General features: G+C 41.8%; 1 protein-coding gene across 1 annotated transcript in view; it reads left to right on the top strand.

The window, feature by feature from the left end:
- The first annotated feature begins 13,439 nt into the window (after positions 1–13,439).
- The window catches only part of URI1 (URI1 prefoldin like chaperone), a 50,591-nt gene continuing 44,362 nt past the window's right edge, over positions 13,440–19,668 (top strand). Inside the window, exon 1 of the mRNA XM_087729135.1 lies at positions 13,440–13,724. Coding sequence (XP_087585261.1) covers positions 13,674–13,724 — 51 coding nt within the window. The 5' untranslated portion in view covers positions 13,440–13,673. The remainder of the gene's footprint in view (positions 13,725–19,668) is intronic.

Here is a 19,668-nt window from a genome sequence, read left to right as displayed (position 1 = left end):
TGACTGGCCCTGCCCCCATCTATTCTCTGCCTCCTGAATCCCAGCTGATGGGTAGGGAATGTGAATTTTACAGTATCCTTCCCCTGCCATGCCCACCAAGCCACACCCACCAAGCCATGCCACGCCCACCATGCCACGCCCACAGAATCGTTAGCAAAAAAAATTGAATCCCACCACTGGGCACGAAGTTTAGCGGTTAAAGATGCTGAGCTTGTTAGTTGGAAAGCTGACAGACGAGGTTCGAGACCCGGGCACCGAGTGATGAAGTGAGCTCCCTTTACCTGCCCCAGCTCCTGCCCACCTAACAGTTCGAAAATCATGCAAATGTGAGTAGATAAATAGGTACCATTTTGATGGGAAGGTAAGAGCGTTCCATGTGCCTACGCATATAGTCATGGGGCTACATAACCACAGAAGGGTCTTCAGACAACATTGGCTCCCTCATCTAGGAAATCAAGGTGAGCGTCTCCCTCTAGCTTCTGGCACAACTGGACAGGGCAAAACCTTTTACCTTTATCGTACTATACTACCTTTAAATGAAACCGATGTTTGAAAGCTGTACACTGTGGTTCTTTCAGTGGGTGTTCCTATGCATGCAGCCACCAAGAAATGAAGACTTTAGCTCAAAAGGAAATGCCAATTAGTTATTTGTATAAGAGCTATTTTGCTTATTAGCCCAAGAGGAGTAACACATTTTGAAATGGCTTTTAGCAAAAAATAAAAATTATAGTCCCACAAACCACGTCCTGAATAATTCCTTGTTATGGGAATGTAGCCCTGTTTTCATCTGGTTTTGGTAATCATTTTTTGGGGGGGGTTGAACTCCCTCCCCTCTGCCTTTCTATTGTTTCTTAAGTTGGTTATAACTCAATTGCTTTTGATTTAATTAGTTGATTTTTTTAACGAATTGTTAAGATATTTTGCAGGCTCTTTTGGATTGTAGTATAGGATAAACATGTGTAAAATAAATCCACGGCTTTGCTAAAAAGGAAGGAGAGGGGCCAGGAATTCAAAGTTCAAATTGTTCTAAAACCATAATAAAAAACATCTCTGGGCAAACTGTGTTATACGAAATTATTACAGATTGCATTATCCAAAATGAGAATCATATTAGTACATAATCCAGTACTGTACTAAATGTGACATTTTCACATCATAATTGTTTGGAAGATTGAAATTCCCCAGTTCTTCTGGAAGGATATATCCCTGCTTTTAGCTTTGGAACTGAAAAGATGAACAAGGATAATCCAAAAATGTTCTATTTGGGGGAGTTCTCTGGCTTGAAGGTGAATATAACTGTCTTCTCCAACCTGATGTTCTCCAGCTAAACTGGATTACAATTTCCATTACCCCAAACTGATGGTCTATGCTTTCATTTCAGAATTGCTGGAAAAATCCAGGCTGAAGAATGCTGGGCTAAAAAATATTCAAAAAGTTGGGTTTTCTGACTACATCAAACCATAATGTAGTTTCTTCAGTTTGACATATTGTGGTTTGTAAACAAAATAACTGTGCCTCGTAAACCATGATTTATGAGCGTTCTGCAAACCAGTTGTTCCGTAGTAAATAAGATATAGTTAAAGCGAGCCCTGAGTTAGTTCTGCTTGTGAACCAGTTCTATATGTTGAAAACAGCTAGAAAACTTGAATATGGTCCCTCTGTCAATTACCAAATCACAGAACAAAGAGGGTTGTGTTTTAAAAAAGATACGAGCGGTTTCTTGCATATAGAATGTAAGAAAAATGTTTAATAATTTGTCCATTTACGTCAACTGTTCCACCTTAAGCATTATGATGATCATATTAGCGTGATAAAAGATGAGTGTCAGACAAGGTGCTTTTGAAATGTGCCCACTGACCTATCTATCAGCAAATCTTACAGTGTTATGGGAACAACACACAATTCTAGATCTTTCTATTTGTAGCAACTTCACTGAACTCAACAGAGCCGCTTGACAGATATGTGCAGAACTGAAGCCGTGTTTTGGCTATAGCAAATATACGTATATCTTCTATATCTATGCTGGTTAAAGAGTGATACCCTGTTTCTCCGAAAATAAGACCTCCCCGGATAAGAAGCCCAATCAGGCTGTTGAGTGCATGCACGAAAATAAGCCCTCCCATGAAAATAAGCCCTCCCCAAAATATTTAAATGCATGCACAGCTGGTCTCCGCCATTTCCTGAGTGTGTGTGAAAGGGGGGACATCCCCACGCGCCCTGCATTCACCTGCCATCCATGTAGAATGGCTTCCCGGAGGCTGCTCCCACAAATCCTAGCTTCCGCGCCCTTTCTCTTAGTGGCGGCCACAAAAAGAGGCCCAGGGACGCTAGGGCTGGCAAGAGTGTGCCAGAAACAAAGCAGAACTTCTGGTCCTCTCTGAATCAGCTGATCCAGGGGTCGAGATTAAGCCCCCTCCCGTATCTCAAAAAGAATAAGACTTCCCCAAAAATAAGGCCAAGCGCTTATTTCAGAGGTCAAAAGAAGATAAGACCCTGTCTCATTTTTGGGGAAACACGGTAGATTGTGTCCAATCTTACACAATTCTATTCTATTCTTTCATCACTGTATCTACTTGTTTTAGTTTGAGCTAATATAAATTAATATTTAAAGTGAGCTTCCTCTTAAAGCCAGTTAAAGATTCCCTTCAGGAAAGGACAACAGTATTCCCAACAGCTCAATGGAACACACTTATCTCTGCTTCCAGGTGATTTCCTTTGGAAGCATTCCCATAATCCAACAGCATTTGGGTCATTCAAATACAGTCTCTCCAGCCATATGGGGTTTAATTGTAGAACAATGATGCTCACACAGTCGGGATTACGTTTAAAGGTCATTAAAGGCAGGATAGAAAAGGTTTTTTTTTAAATAAAAAAAAAGACCAGCAATTTTTCTGGGCGCCAAATATAGATTAAAAACAGTTGTCTCTTTTGCTTGAACTTAAACCACTGGCAGCCATATGTGTAAGCAAATAAAAGTTTTTTCTACTCTGCTGTTATACAGATTGTTCACTGATCTTTATTTCTTCGCCAGTTGGCTGTGGAATGAGAGAGAACAATAGATTCAAGATAAAGTTATTTTGCATTTGTGATGAGCGCAAGTGCGGTACTATCTACCTTGCATTATACTAAAATGCACGCGCGCGCACACACACACACACACACACACACACACACACCGGGAAAAAAAAGGAGAAAAATTAAACCACATTTTTAATTAACTGATAAACTATTAATCAAATTTTTGCAATGTTAGGTGACACATTATTCATTTAGATAGAATGACTGTGAACTTAACTAATCAAATCTGATTTGCTCACATATGCTTGATTGAAATACATTTTAACTAGCATATACAAAGAGAAAAATCTTGGATTTCTTACCTAATCTTCAGAGTAGGCTGCTGAGTTAATAAGGGCAGTATTTTTTTTTTTTTTAGATGAGACCACCATTTCTTAATCTGCATATCAAAATCAAGGGCAACTTAATTGCAAAACACATATTCCTGAAATCTAATCATTATACTGCTTTAGGGTATTTTATTGAAGCATGTTAAATTATGGACAGAATATTAATGATGAAGCTAATCAAACCCAATTAGTCACTTCTAACAATAGTCACATAAATATACAAGTCAGGTACTAAAATACCATAGATGAGGTTTTATTATTATTTTTTTTACATGAAATTCACGGGGTATTTATGAATTGCATACTTGTTATTTTTAATCTAAAATCCAAGATGGGTCATTTCAAAGAAAATGAGGTCTTGAAGACAAATGCCTGGCTTTTATAGTTCTTGTATTGATATTTTCAATTTGTGTGTGTGTGCGATATATGATATAAGTATTAAATTTGCTTTACTGTTACATTTATGGGGAAGTGAACTAATGGGTGACATGTTGAAAGATTAGTAAGCAAAAACACATTTAGGATTTTCGGGTAGAAATACGGTTCCACCACAAAACCGCGGACGACAAAATCGTGCTCGACGAAAGCGCGCATTTGACGTCATCACAGCGCAACGAAAACATCGCGCTGTGATCGATAAATGTAAAAATAAAGCGAAAATCTTACCCTAACCCCCCCAAACCTAACCCTAAACCTAACCCTAAACCTAACCCTTAGCCTAACTGCTTTAATTTTATTTTTATTTCAATTTTTAATTTTTTTCGTCGCGCTGTGATGACGTCAAATGCGCGCTTTCGTCGAGCGCGATTTTGTCGTCCGCGGTTTTGACGGGTCACGAGAAATACAGTTTCCCTGTCACCATATCAGCATGGGTGAAGTGGTTTGACTTTTAAGGTTTAATATAGTGATCAATAAAAAGTGAATAAAGTTCTAGGGCCAGAATTGTGATCCCATTATTAGCAGCTACTTACTAGTACTGGAAACTCTCGTGTCTAAGCACTGTTGCCTTGTGCGCTAATTTATCTAGGTCTTAAGTTGGAGTATTTTTATGGACTGTGTAAACTTTTCCCTCAGGTACCAGTAGAAGAGAATATTTGTAGCTCAGGGTTGAACTGTGGGGTCCTTGGTGCTCTCGGAGCTGGGCTTTTTTTCTTGCAGACATTTCACTACCCAGCTAGGTAACATCATCAGTGCTAGAGGGGAGTAGGATTTGCTTTCTGTTTAGTTCTGTTTTGCCTGCCAGTCTTGGTGTGATGGTTGTTTTCTTTTTTGATGGCCACCTTGAGGTAAATGGGTGGGCTAAAATTTTTATAAATAAATAGTTCCTCGATTAGGATGTTGTGTAGCCTGTTCAATCAAATACTAAACAACAGCCTAACCGAGAAGAAAACAAGACTTCCACCAACACAGACAGGGCAATATAAACAGAGAGGAAATCCCACTCCTTTGAAGCACTGAAGATGTTACCTAGTTGGGTAATGAAATGTCTGCAAGAAAACAGTCAAGTTCAGGGACCACCAAGGACTCCACTGTTGTTCCTTGGGCTTTCCTCTCCCGATGATTGGTCCTACTGTTAGGCAAGGTGAGACAGTTACTTGAGATGGTAGAACTTGTTGGAAGAGAGATCAAGTAAGTATTACATACAGCAAGCATCACAACAGTGGTGGGATTCAGCCAGTTCTCACCTATTTGGGAGAACCGGTTGTTAACTTTCTAAGCAGATCGGAGAACCGGTTGTTGGAAGAAATCTTATTTTGTTTTTTCCCCACTTTACAGGGCTAATCCTGTAAGGAAGGCAGGAAGGAAAGATTCTGGTGTTGTTTCTAGCCTAATCTTTATTGCCCCGCTTACAGAAACTGCCTCTCCGGTTAACCCTTAGTACATTGGAACAGCTAAGGCAAAGTGCCCATCAATCTGAGTTATGTTGAGTTGGCCACACCCACAAGGTCACATGACCACTAAGCCCCGCCTACCCACCTGGTCATTAGGACAGAGAACCGGTTGTTAAATTATTTGAAACCCACCACTGCAACACAACCTTCTATCCGTCTATCATAAGGTAGCCTGTTGCCAAGAGATATATTCAAACACATTGCTCTATCACTAGTACTAATTAAGCTTTAATCACCTTCTAAATATATATATTTAAGAGCATCGCTCAAAACCGAGCAACACATCACAAAGAGGAAGCAAATCACCAACAGAAGACTTTGTAGATCTGATTACCAATTTTACTGGTCTATTTTGAATTATTTTTTTTTGAACTTCTGGGCAGTTTTCAAAGGCAGCTGTATGCACAACGCAGTAATCTTAACAAAAGTGTAGCAGGATACGTAAAAGCCCTCTCTTTCACTCTGGAAATCCTCAAGGGAGTAACTGGGGTGTAACAGAAACACTCCTGAAGTATTAAAAACCAGCCAGCAAGTTCTGCTCCAAGAGCAATCACACTGACCTCATCACCTGAACAGTTCTGCCATATTGATGCATGATGCAGGAAGCTAACTTTGGTTAACTTTCTTCCAATTCTGACTTTGGTCAAAGCTGGATACCCTGCTTCCCTGAAAATAAGACCTCCCCGGATAATAAGCCCAGTCGGGCTTCTGAGCACATGTGCCAAAATAAGCCCTCCCCTAAAATATTTAGACACATGTGTAGCCAGTCCTTGCCATTTCCTGTGGGGGGGAACATGCCCCACGCACCCTCCATGCACCTGCCATCCATGCAGAACGGCCTCGTGGAAGCCGCTCCTGCAAACTCTAGCTACCATGCGCCTTCTCTTAGTGGCGGCCGCAAAAACAGCGGCACGCCCAGCTAGGGCTGGCAAGAGTGTGCCAGAAACAGGGACAGAACCTCTGACTCTCTCCAGATCCGCTGATCCATGGGCCGAAGTTAAGGGGCCTCCTGCACCTCAAAAACAATAAGACCTCCCCGAAAATAAGGCCAAGTGCTTATTTCAGTGGTCAAAAGAAAATATGATCTTGTCTTGTTTTCGGGGAAACACGGTAATAGCATAAAGCCAACCATCAATCTGGTTTTGCAAGCGAGATAGTCAAAGGCCTTCAGGGTGAAACAAAAATAACATTTGCTTGAATTCTCGGAGCTCTCTGCAGAGAAATCTCGGGCAGGGTTGCACATACAATGTTATTTATATATTGGCATCGCCAAACAACATTTGTAGAGGGTTGTATTTTTTAGTCGCCCAAAGTTCATTCAAGAACAAAAAAAAATCTGAAAGGAGTTGTATGTTCTTGAACCCTTTCCTAGCTCTCTTTTAAAGCCATGGGTACCACCCACGAGACCGATTTTGGTTTTGGCATAAAGAGGAACAGAAATCTGTGGTTTCTCTCAATTTGTTTCACAGCCTCGCTTACAATTTCTGTTTTTAATAAAGATTAATGCAATGCTCAGTAGCGTTTGGAAGTTGACTGGGAAGAATTAAACAAAACTGGTAGGGAGTCGGTAAATAGATGCCTTGGGCAAGAGAATACGGCTTGGTAGAAGAGAGCAGATGGTAAGGAACAATGCGAAAGGTGAAAGAAATGAAAGGAGTCGTGGGCACTCGGGGAAATAGATGGAATTTTTAGCTGTTAAAAAGCGTTGGGCTTGCTAATGAATATAGGATATCAAGTGAACAGGGAAAATACATTGAAAGGCTTTGCGTCACTGTCAGAAACAAAACATAATGGGCAAACAAAAGGGATAGGTTAAGAATTTTAAAGTAAGCAGTTGGTAATGAACTCTTAAAAACGGAGCTGTTTATTATCGGCTCTTTTCCTCCTGCTCTGTGTGTGTGTGGTGTGTGTGGTGTGTGTGTGTGTGTGTGTGTGTGTGTGTGTGTGTGTGTGTGTGTGTGTGTGAATGATGTAGTGAATTCATGACATCCCAGGCAAAAGGACTGGTTTAGCTTATTTCATGAGGACATCTTGTCCATTTTTTTCCTCTTTAAAATAACAGAAGTGGAGTCTACACTTGGAACTGGAGGGCCTGTGTGTAAATAAGATTGCAACCAGATGCAAAATGAATCACCAAATTTCCTCCTTTGGAATGGAAGAAAGAAAGAAAGAAAAAAGCTGAAAAAGTTTGGGGGAGCATGGCAGATAAGAAAATAAGCATCTGTTGAGTGCTTCTCTCCATAAGAAAGGCAAGGTATGGATTTGGTCATGTATAAATTAAAAGTACCAAGGCTTGGATCACAGTCACTCTTGAGTTAACAAGCAAAGCTGTATACAATCCCTTATTCTGTCTTAGTGTGTGAATCAATCAAAAACTCTGTATCCTGCTCTATTCTTTTTTTAAAAAAAATTATTATTATTTACATGTAAATATATTGAACACAGTGTGATTGTCCTGGCATTTCACTTGCCATAAAAAACCAAAGTGAAAACAAATAACCTATATACTATTTAAACAGTGCTAGTGTTGTACAATTATTTTTGGCCATCATATTCATTCTGATGGTCAAAAATGTACAACACTAGCAATTTTTTTTTATATTCTGGCTTTCACCTCCTCCTTCTAACCATTGATAGAATCTGTTCCATGTGTTCTGTCTCTATCCCGCTCTATTCTGATGCTGGGCCTAGGGATCTCAGTGTTAATCTAATATCAGATTTTGCTTTTTCAAAGAAAAAATAATTGTCTGGATGTGAAGCCATTATTGTAACTCCTTTGATGATTCCTGGGTTGAACTGTTGAGGGTGGCATGAGGAATGTCCTTCCAGTCAGTCCATTTAAAAATGTACAGGTAGTCCTCAACGTCTGATGACCGCGATTGAGCCCAAAATGTACGTTGGTAAATGAGAAATTTGTTAGGTGAGTTTTGCCCCAGTTTACGACTTTTCTCACCATATTTGTTAAGTGAATCGCTGCAGTTCTTAAGTTAGCACTACATTTATTAATTGACTCTGGATTCCCCATTGACTTTGCTTGTCTGAAGGTCACAAAAGATGACCCCACAAAATGCAACCGTCATAAATATGAACCGAATTTTGACCACATGACCTCAGGATCGTGTGAAAATAGGTCGTAAGTCGCTTTTTCCATTCCTGTTGTAACTTTGAATAGTCATTAAACGAACTGTTGTAAGTCTAGAATCACATGATTCTGGTCATAAATGGGAGACAATTGCCAAACATCTGAATTTTGATCACATGATCCCGGGGATGCTGCAAAAGTGTGAAAAATGGTCATAAGTCACTTTTCCAGTCCTGTTGTAACTTTGAATGGTCACTAAATGAATCGTTGTAAGCCAAGGACTACCTGTGGAAAAAGGGTTTCTATTTCTTAGCCGAAGGAGCCAGTGTTGACTGAAGACAAAATTTTCCATGGTCGTGTGGTCAGCAAAACTATATGCTAAAGATGCACGGAACGCTGTTACCTTCCCACCAAAGGGTTACCTATTTATCTTCTCGCATTTTCATGCTTTCAAACTGCTAAACTGGCAGCTGAGGTAAGTAATGGGAGCTCACACTATTGTGTGGCGCTCAGGTCTCGAACCCAGGTTGTCAGCTTTCCAGTGGGCAAGCTGTGTCCTTAACCACTGAGACATCTCTCTCTCTCTCTCTCTTTCTTTCTCACTCACTCACTCACTCACTCACTCACTCACTCACTCACTCACTCACTCTCACTCTCTCTCACACAAACACACACACACAGAAAGATACTGAAAAAAGTAAAAAACTAGGAATGGAAATCCTTCAGGACCAAACAAGTCCTATCTATACCCACATGCTTCTGATTAACGACATGGGTTAAATTAACTACAAGTCTAAAGGTACGTTTCATCTTCTTAGAAAAGCATCTGCCTGATATCTCTTTTTTCCCCATTTTGTATGGAATTTTTAATGGAGGCATTTGCCAACCATCTCATTTTGTCTGTATCATAATGACGATGTAGTAACTCGTTTTGCCTGGTGAAATGCTTGTCGATTGCCAGTGCCAAGCAAGACTGCAGATGCGGAATATTTTTTGTTACTCACTAAAGCAACCATTAGTGGCACACCCACTGGTGAAAAGTTGTTATCAATTGACACAACTGGAGCCATTGGTGCGCTTGCTCACTGTATTTAACAGATGCAAAATGGTGAGCTTTGCAATAAATTTGCTATACTGTATCTCATTTGTTTATTTCATGCTGGGTTTTGCTGTATAATGGATGCAGCTATTTACAAATACTGCTTTTTTGTTTTGTTTTTGTGGTTTGCTCTTTGGTTCAGTAGATTTGTGAAACAACAAGACATTTCGGGGACCTTCAGTATCCTTAGCATCTCAACGCCACATATGAGAGATTCCCTGATTATAAAGTTGATTATTTAATTAGGGCCTTTCTCATAATGCTGCAAAGCTAAAGCAAGATGGAAAGGAAGGCCTTTAGCAAAATAAATAAAAAGAACTAGAAAAATAGGAGTTATGTAAAATGGCAAGGACTCTAAGTCAACTTGCCGGTGAGGGGTGGATGATTATATAATAAGCACAATCAATGCTGCCTCTAGATTAAGACCCCTGTTCTTAAATGTATTATTTAGTAGTATATTTATCCATCTGTGGGGTGAGAACTCTAAAATGCGTTGCATTTGGACAAAAATCAAGGTTTCTGTTCTAGTTAATTATGACCATTGTGTGACAAGCTCAGTTCATTTCAATAGCAAAGTGCTTAAAAAACCCGACTTTTAAATCGATTCCCTTAAACAAGTTTCAGTTAGCAAAACAAGTATTATCTGGTTCATTAAGTGCTTTTGTTCCTTCCTAATTCTATCAACAGGCTGCTTTAGGTTCTGCAGCTCTTTCATAGAATCTGGGGAACTTGCAAACAATTTTGTTATAATACAAGGGTTTGACCCTTTATCTGCACAGTATGCAGTATACATATACTTTGAAGATGTAATGTCCTTGAAACTAAAGGAGGCTCGGAAAACATTGTTTGAAGAAAGGCACTTAAAGAAATTGAAATAATATTTTATTTATTGAAAACATTTATAAATCTTATATGGTATTAAACTCTGGGCGGCTCCCAGCTGACAAGAGTGACATCAATTGAATGTCTAAAACATGTCCTATAAGGTTATACATGTCCTGCCAAGTCCCTTGGACTGCAAGGCGATCCAACCGGTCAGTCCTAGAGGAGATCAACCCTGACTGCTCTTTAGAAGGCCAGATCCTGAAGAGGAAACTCAAAGACTTTGGCCACCTGATGAGAAGGAAGAAGGACTCCCTGGAGAAGAGCCTCATGCTGGGAAAGATGGAGGGCAAAAGAAGAAGGGGATGACAGAGAATGAGGTGGCTGGATGGAGTCACCGAAGCAGTTGGTGTGAGCTTCGATGGACTCCAGAGGATGGTAGAGGACAGGAAGGCCTGGAGGAACATTGTCCATGGGGTCGCGATGGGTCGGATATGAGTTCGCAACTAACAACAACAAAGGTTAAGATCCGGTTCCATATATTTATAAAAATTTAAGATGTCATCATATGAAAGATGTGAAAATCCATTAGATTTTTTAAAACTATATTAAAACCTATGTTTACCTACATGTTTTGTGTTGTGCTCTTTCTTTTGTAACATAAATTATCGTATAGGATTTTTTTATTCTTCTGTTCAATTATGTCCAATCCTTTTTTTATTTTTTTAGACAAAGACAGACAAACAAAATATAAAACATATAACCTTTTTAAATTACATACAGCATGTTGCTTGGTTACAGGGCTTTTGTGCATCCTTTCCATAATCCCCACTTTCAATTATATATAAAATCACAAATTATCCATTTAATATATATGTATACATTATTATCATTGTACATCATTGAGCCGAGGTGGCGCAGTGGTTAGGGTGCAGTACTGCAGGCCACTTCAGCTGACTGTTATCTGCAGTTCTGCGGTTCTAATCTCACCAGCTCAAGGTTGACTCAGCCTCCCATCCTTCCAAGGTGGGTGAAATGAGGACCCAGACTGTGGGGGCGATATGCTGACTCTGTAAACCGCTTAGAGAGGGCTGAAAGCCCTATGAAGCGGTATATAAGTCTAACTGCTACTGCTGTTGCTATTTGTTTGCCTATAACAATAACTATGTCCAATTCTTGCATGGACAAGTCCCTACAGTTTTCTTGGCAAGATTTTTCAGAAGCTGTTTGCCATTGCCTCTTTCCTAGGGCTGAGAGGAAGGGACTGGCCCAAGGTCATCCATCTAGATGGCTTATAAGGTGTGGCGAATTCAGTGATAAATTACATGAAATTATCATTAACGTACTGAATAACATTTCTTCAGTATGTTTATCGTAGTTTTAAATTAACGAAATTAAAGAATTCTAATCTTGTACGTTTTGGAGGTAGTGTGAGAACAATGAAATCTAGTTTATCTTACTTCCTAGTTGGCATAAGATCTATCGAATGGCATTGTTTTTGTAATAGTTGAACAAATACATTTGTTCACTTATTATTTATACTGCCTGACAGGGCTAACCATTGCTGGAGTTGATATCAGATGTACATAGAATGTGGGAAGTCTGAGAGGTTGGCAGGTAGAGGATGATGGGATATGTAGCCTGATTTCTGCTGTGGATGATGGGAAAGGCTGAGAGGCAGTCTAACTCCACTGGGGACAATACGAACCAAAGTTGCATCTTGGGGTGCAAATTTACTATGGCTGTGGATGATGGGAGAGGCTCAGAGGCAGATTAACTCAGCTGAGCATGAAGTGAGCTAAATCCAATGTCATATTTTGGGAGTTCAGCCTTGCTAGGGCTGGGGATGATGGGAGAGGCGTAGACAAACTCGGCTGAGAATAACATGAACCAAAGTCCAATGTCACATCCTGGAGTGCAGCCAGTGGCTACTATGGCTGTGGATGATGGGAGAAGTTCTTTAGAGAGGCTGCCTGACTCAGCTGCGATTGTAGTCCAAACTCGAGCCCACCCATGTTTCTGCTGTGGATAATGGGAAAGGATTAGAGGCCACTAGGGATGAGGCGCATCGAACTCCAATGTGGCACCCTGGGGTGCAGACTTAATACGGCTGTGGATAATGGAAGAGGCACAGAGCAGACAAACTCAACTGGGACCACATGAAACTAAGTTCAATGACACATCCTGGAGAGCAACCTTGCTCTGGCTGTGGATGATGGGACTGGCCTAGGACAGGCAAACTCCACTGGAAATAATGTGAACCGAACCCCAACCTTACATTCTGGAATGTAAACAATGGCTGTGGATGATGGGAAAAAACATAGTGCAAGCAAACTCAGCTGGGGAAAACATGAACCAAACTTCAGTTCTGGAGTGCACCCTTGCTCTGGCTGTGGATGATGGGAAAGGCACAAGGCAGACCAACTCAGCTGGGAACAACACGAACTGAACTCCAGTCCTGGAGTACAACCTCACTTTGGCTGTGGATGATGGGAATGGTATAGAGCAGACAAACTCAACTTGAGAATAACACTAACTGAATTCCAGTCCCGGAGTGCGCCCCTGCTCTGGCTGTGGATGATGGGACTGTCCTAGGACAGAGAAACTCAGCTGGGAACAATACGAACCCAACTCCAGTCCTGGAGTAACAACCTTGCTTTGGCCGTGGATGATGGGAATGGCGTAGTGCACACAATCTCAACTGGGAATAACATAAACCCATTTCCAGCCCTGCACCCTTGCTCTGGCTGTGGACGATGGGACTAGCCTAGGGCAGGCAAACTCAGCCGGGAACATAAACCCATCTCCAGCCCTGCACCCTTGCTCTGGCTGTGGACGATGGGTCAGCCAGCCCCTTCAAACGAGGGCCTCTAACCCAGCTGCCACTGCCCCTCCAAGCACCAGGACACCCATGCTTCCGCCGTGGAGCATGGGAGCGTTTTCTGCGCGGCCAGCCGCCTCTCTTCCCCCTCAGAGGCTCTTGACAAGCGGGCTGAGGCGGCGGGCGAGCTGTCAGGCCCGTCCGGCGGGGCCCCGTGGGCTGCGAGGCCGAGCGGGGAGGCGCGGCGAGGGGAGCGGCTCTCCTCCTCCTCCTCATCCGCCTCCTCCTCCTCCTCCCCCGCCGCTTCCCAGACTGCGTCGCCCGAGCGGAGCATCGGCGGCAGCGGCGGCGGCGGAGGCCGTCCCAGCATGCGAGAGTGAGATGCCTGCCCGGGCGGCTCCGGCATCGGCGGCATCGGTTGTCCTTCTTCTTCTTCCCCCTCGGGCCGAGGCGCCCCGGATGCGACTGCGAGGCCGGCGCCTGGCGCGGCACAAACACTTCTATAGGACTCACTCGCCCCGCTGAGGCCGCGCCGAGGCCCGCTCGCCTCATGGAGCCCCACGCCGCCCGGCTGGGCCGCCTGCGGGACTCGCACGGGAAGGTAACCCGCCGCCGCCGCCGTTGCCGTTGCTGCCGGGCAGGCCGCGTGCGGGGCTGAGGGGCCTGCCGGGGGTGTGTCAGGCAGGCGAGTGGCGGTGGAGGGAGGCGGAGGAGGCCTGGCGCGCCTGACCAGGCCTTGGTTGCCCCCGCGCCGCTTCCGCCTTTCCTGGGCTCGGGTTGCGTGCAAGGCCTGGCTTCCCCTGGGCTGGTTTTGTGCCCTTGGCTCCCCTCCTTTCTCCTTCCCTCCGTTCCTGTCTTCGGTTTTGATCTGGTTTCCTTTTCCTTTCCTTTCCTTCCTTCCTTCCTTTTCTCTCCCTTCTCTCCCTGTTCATTCTGCCTATCCGTTCCTATCCTCCTTTCCCCACTCTCCCTCCTTTTCTCCTCCCTCCATCTTTCTCCTTCCTTCCTTCCCTCCCCACTCCCTCTCTTTTTCCTCCCTCCTCCCTCCACTCTTCTTCCTTCCCTCCATCTTTCTCCCTTCCCTCCTTTCTTCCTTCTCCATTCCCTCCCTTTTTCTCCCTCCTCCCTCCCTCCTCTTCTTCCTTCCTTCCCTCCACCTTTCTCCTTTCCCCCTCCCACTCTCCCTCCCTCCTTTCTTCCTTCTTCACTCCCTCCCTTTTTCTTCCTTCCCTCCCTTCCCCTTTCTCCCTCCTTCCTTCCCCACTCCCTGACTTTTCCCTCCCTCCATTTTTCTCCTTGCTTCCCTCCACATTTCTTATTTCCACTCCCTCCTTTCTTCCTTCTCCATTCCCTCCCTTTTTCCTCCCACCTTCCTCCCTCCTCTTCTTCCTTCCTTCCCTCCACCTTTCCCCCCTCCCTCCCTCCTTTCTTCCTTCTTCATTCCCTCCCTTTTTCCTCCTTCCCTCTCTCCCTCCCTTCCCCTTTCTCCTTCCTTCCTTCCCCACTCCCTCACTTTTTCCTCCCTACCTCCACTTTTCTCCTTGCTTCCCTCCACCTTTCTTATTTCCACTCCCACCCTCCACCTTTCTCCTTGCTTCTCTCTACCTTTCTCTTCCCCTTCCTTCCTTCCTGTTTTCTTTTATCCCTTTCCCTCCTTTTTCTGACTCTCTCCCCTTACTCTTTTATGGTCTATTACCTTCCTTCTCCCCTCCTGCTTCTTTTTTTCCTTCCTTAAATCTCTCCCTAACCCTGTGCTTCCTATTCTTACTCCTATTCTTTCCCTCCCTCCCTTCCTCCTGCCAGTCTATAATTGGTTCTTTCTTGGGTCTAATATCTCCTAAAGAAATTGGCAGCTTGTAGTTGCTTTGTATCATGCTAATCATGATTAGACCGGGTTAGAATTTGAAAAGGAGACTACTAGGAAATCTCAGAACTGTATTCTAGACTTAGTCTATATGTCTGTGTCTGTGTGCGTTCATGTTCATTCTGGAAGAAGGTGGCAACCACTTTGGTGTGTTGCCAGGAGGACAACATGGATTTGAAGTCGCCAGAAGTCCAACTGAACTCAACGCAAGTCGGTGCCTTTTTAATAATGTGAAAAGTTGGATGGGAAGTGTAATACTTTTCTCTGTTGCCCTGGGCAGATCTGATTTGAGGGCCTTCAGGTACAACCTAACAACCACAGTAGAGATTAAAAGATCTGTCAAAGAAAACGTTAAAAAGATACGTTAGAACAAAACTGTTGTATGTACGGAATAGCCACAGGTCTAATAAGTAAACAAGGAAAATGTAGCCATAAAGTCTCACTGTATTTGTGCACCAAGGTAAAGTTTTCATTTCATTCAGCAATCACATGCTTGCTAAGGTCATGGCATACCCCATTATAGTAAACAAGATGAATAATGAATTTATGTTCAGTACTTCATATATGTTTAGGGCCTATATTGTTAGGCCATTTATTCAAACAGCTTGTAATTTTTTGCATTTATTTGGGACTGAACATTAGTCCCAAAATCATTGGCAATGTCCAAATGTGTGATTTATATATATTACTTTTTATATCTCCATATTTCTTCCAAGGAGTGATCTGACCCTAATTCTCCTTGTTGATAATGAGATATTTTTGCCTATACATTATAATTGCATTAGATGTGCCTCTAAGCTCCTAGCTTATCTCTGACCTTGCAGGGAATGACAAAAAGGAAAACTAACTGTGTTTTAAAACAGTTCTTTGAATCATTCTGATATGCTTATTATAGTCACAATGCTACTGCAACCAGTAATGTTTTTCATGCTTGGAGATAAAAGTCTCCCTTTCTGGCAACAGCACAGCCTTAAATGAGAATATTCAACCTGATTTGTTCTATCTTAATTCTTTTCAGCCGTATTTCTTTATTCCAACTTCAATATTTTACTATTCTAACTTCAAGACTACTGTGTTAGTCTATGCCCAAATAACAGATGAAGTTGCTTTTTTCAAAATACGTTGCTGGTAGCTGTGACACTTCTAAACTACCCCAAAAATATGGTGCAAGCTGTTTCTACTATTTCTTTGTATACATTTTTTTAACTTCGTAGTGCTCCCTGTCCCTTTGCATTATGTGATTATGAATGAAGTAAATTGATATATTGATGACTGTAAAAGAGAACAACTGGATTCAGGGCACTGTTCTAAATTTTGATGTGATTGTTTATATTGGGATTAGCATATGATATCAATCAAAACATTCTGGCTTATGATTATGCTTTAGTGTGCTGTATGGACCCATTCACTGTGACTTACTCATCAAAACAAAGTTTTAATAAACTTATGTGTCCTTTGTTCCCCTACAGATTGCCTACAGGGGTAAACTTTTTTAAATAGCAAGTATAATGTAATACAGAACCAATTTGTGCAAAATACAGTAGGTTAAAAAAGAATGATAGTTATATAAATGTATTATAAATTAATACATATGTACATGAGATTAAGTATAATAGAATTGTAATTAATTCTGATAAAGATATGTTTCTTTTCTGTTTTCCTTTTTTCTGTTCAGTGCCCTAATCATGAGTGAAACAAAACTTCCAGACTTACTGTTAACGTGTAAACTAGAACAGGGTGCTATGATCAACTAATGGAAATTCATGTCTTCCTGGCTTATAAAATGCCTTTTAGAAAAATAATTTAAATTTGCCCTGATTGTTGAGATCTAGTGTATCTCCTACTAAGTACAGTAATTGGCATTAGCTACCTTAGTTGGTATCTTCTATATTTTGTTTATGTTAAATGTATCAATAAAGACCAGCCAGGTTTTAATTTCATCAGGTTTTTAAAAACAAATAAAAACATACAAGCAAATTTACCGAAAAAGCTCCAGTGTTTTAGCAATAGCAACAAAAATAACATTTTTTCGGCTGTCGAAGTTTATAAAGCTTAGGAGAAAATTGGGAATGAATCTGCATGTAAACTCCAATTCACGTTTTAGGGTTTATTTTCTAGGTCAACAATTTCAGGTCACGCTGAGGTTGGTGAATCTCGGCGTTCTATTGAAAATATAGCATTCCCATGAGCTCCATATATATAATATATTATAATATATAATATATTATAAGACAGCTGAAAGGATGCTCTAATTTCCCAGTATCCCCATGTGTCTTTTAGCAGCTCTGCCATCAGTACAAGTTAATAGTACAATCTGTTGTAATCAGCTACTTTGAGGATTATTTTGGTTGAAAAACACAGTCTACAAAAAAAACGATAGGCGGTAGGCAACCCTCATCACCTGAATGTTGGCAATTTTATTTTCAGTAACTGGGGGGGGGGGGGAAGTCAAATTACCTCTCATGGTATAAGGCGTTCTGTTTCAAATAATTATTTTGATTTCATAAATCTGTTACAGCACGGATGCTTTTATTTTGGAGCTCGACTCAAAACTCACCAAATTGCTTTTTTTTTTTTTCATGTGTGTGTTTTATTTCTTTTAAATCTAATCACTTTGGAATCACTTCTTGAAAAGGTTCCCCATATGTTTACTGCTGCACCATCTGGACTATTTTTAGGTCATTACAATCTGTTGTGTAAATAAGTATCTTAATATGTAGCAAATGTGCATTTTTGTGTTTTTTCCCCCAAAACGTTGAGCCTGCATAAGGATATATAATGTTTGTGTGTGTGTGTGTGTGTGAATGCACACACACATTGGGGAGGGGAGCAGAGTAAAATTAAATCTGATCTGTAGCTCAGAGGAAGCCTTGCCCATTTCATTCTGTCTTCCAGCCGTCATAATTGGAGGAGATGTTGAGCTTCTTCACCAAGTGTGCCAATACAGTATTTGATGGCATGTTGGTAAATGTACGAACAGACTTTGCTGGAGAAAAGAGTTTGCGGTGATGCAATTTTAAAGAAGTGGTAACGGGATGCTCAATTCATATATGCAAACCAAACTTAACAGTAGCTGAAATAATCAGAGGAGCACACATAGGCCCTGACCCTTTCAGAAGAAATCAGAAATCTTTAGACTTGCTGAAAATATCGGGCTGTTTGCTTCTAGCGAACATGTTGGCTGACAGAAGTGGAGCATGCCTTTGTTATAAGAGTACAATTACTATTTTCATCACAATAGCACTGGCAGGGACTTTGGAGGTCTTCTAGTCCAGCTCCCTGCTGAAGCAGGAGATCCTACACCATTTCAGACAAGTCCAGTCTCTTAAAAACCTCCAGAGATGAAGCACCTACAACTTCTGAAGGCAAAGCTGTTCTACTGGTTAGTTGTCCTCTCTATTAGGAAGTTTCTCCTTAGTTCAGGTTGCTTCTCTCCTTGATTAGCTTCCATGCATTGTTTCTTGTCCTGCCCTCTGTTGCTTTGGAAAATAAATTGACCCCTTCCTTTTTGTGATAGCCTCTCAAATACTGGAATACTGCTATCATGTCCGCCCTAGTTCTTCTTTTCTCTAGACTAGCCAAACCCAAATTCTGCAACCCTTTCTTCATATGTTTTAGTCTCCATATAGTTTAGTCTACTATAATTAAAAATTAGTGTTAGGGGGATATTTCATAGATAAGCAGATGGAGCAGAAATCTCATTAAAATTTTGGTGGGTAACAGCTGATTCTCAAAGTCAGTGGCCTGGGGTCCTTGGTGGTTTCTGAGCTTGGTTTACTTGCCAGGATTTCATTACTCAACTACGTAACAGTTCAGTAGTATAACGGCAACCCCCTCTCTCCTAGCACTGATGATGTTGCCTAGTTGGGTAACGAAATGCCTGCAAGAAAACAATCCTGCTCAGAGAGCATCAAGGACCCCACAGTTCAATCCCGAGCTACGAATACCTTAGTTTTCGGAGTATAAGACGCACCGGAATTTAAGATGCATCAAGGTTTTGAAGATGAAAATTAAAAAAAAAAAGTTTTTTGCACTCTGCAAGCCTCCCCAAAACGGCCTGTTTTTTGCGAAAATGGGCCCATTTCCCCCCCCCCCCCAAAGGCATGAATAGCCTTTAGGGAGCTTGCAGAGTGCTCCTGGGGGAGAGGGGGGCAAAAACGAGCAAAAAATGATCAATTTTTCACAAAAATTGGCCTGTTTTTGGTAAAAAAAAAAAAGCACGTATAGCCTTTAGGAATCTTATAGAGTGCTCCTGGGAGCTGGGGGGGGGGTTAAAATTGAGCAAAAAATGGGCAGTTTTTTGCTCATTTCTGCCCTCCCCAGCCCCCAGAAGCACACTGAAAGCCTCCTAAAGGCTCTTCACAGCCTTTTTGGTGAAGGGGTGGGGTGTATTCAGTATAAGACGCACCCAGATTTTCAGTATTCTCTTCTATTCCTATCAATCACATGGAATGGACAATCATGCTGAAAATTCCTGGTACAGCATATGACATTTCTGTACCTTATTATTAAGGAAAATAAAACATTTCTGCATGCGTAGTTGGTCTCCTCTATGTAGCGGTTACATGGGTAGACCAATTACTGTTTGTTTCTGGCCAGTTTGGTTTCCACTCATAAAATGAGTTGTGAAATCTTACAGGGGAGCACTATTGAGCAATTACGTTCAAATTTTTTTTTTTTT

This window comes from Thamnophis sirtalis, unplaced genomic scaffold, assembly GCF_051295495.1.
Source record: "Thamnophis sirtalis isolate CommonGarterSnake01/CBP01778 unplaced genomic scaffold, rThaSir2_p1.2 scaffold_14, whole genome shotgun sequence".
In the NCBI taxonomy this organism is placed as follows: Eukaryota; Metazoa; Chordata; class Lepidosauria; order Squamata; family Natricidae; genus Thamnophis; species Thamnophis sirtalis.
Note: the sequence above shows the minus strand (reverse complement) of the source record. Positions and strands in the feature narration are given on the sequence as shown.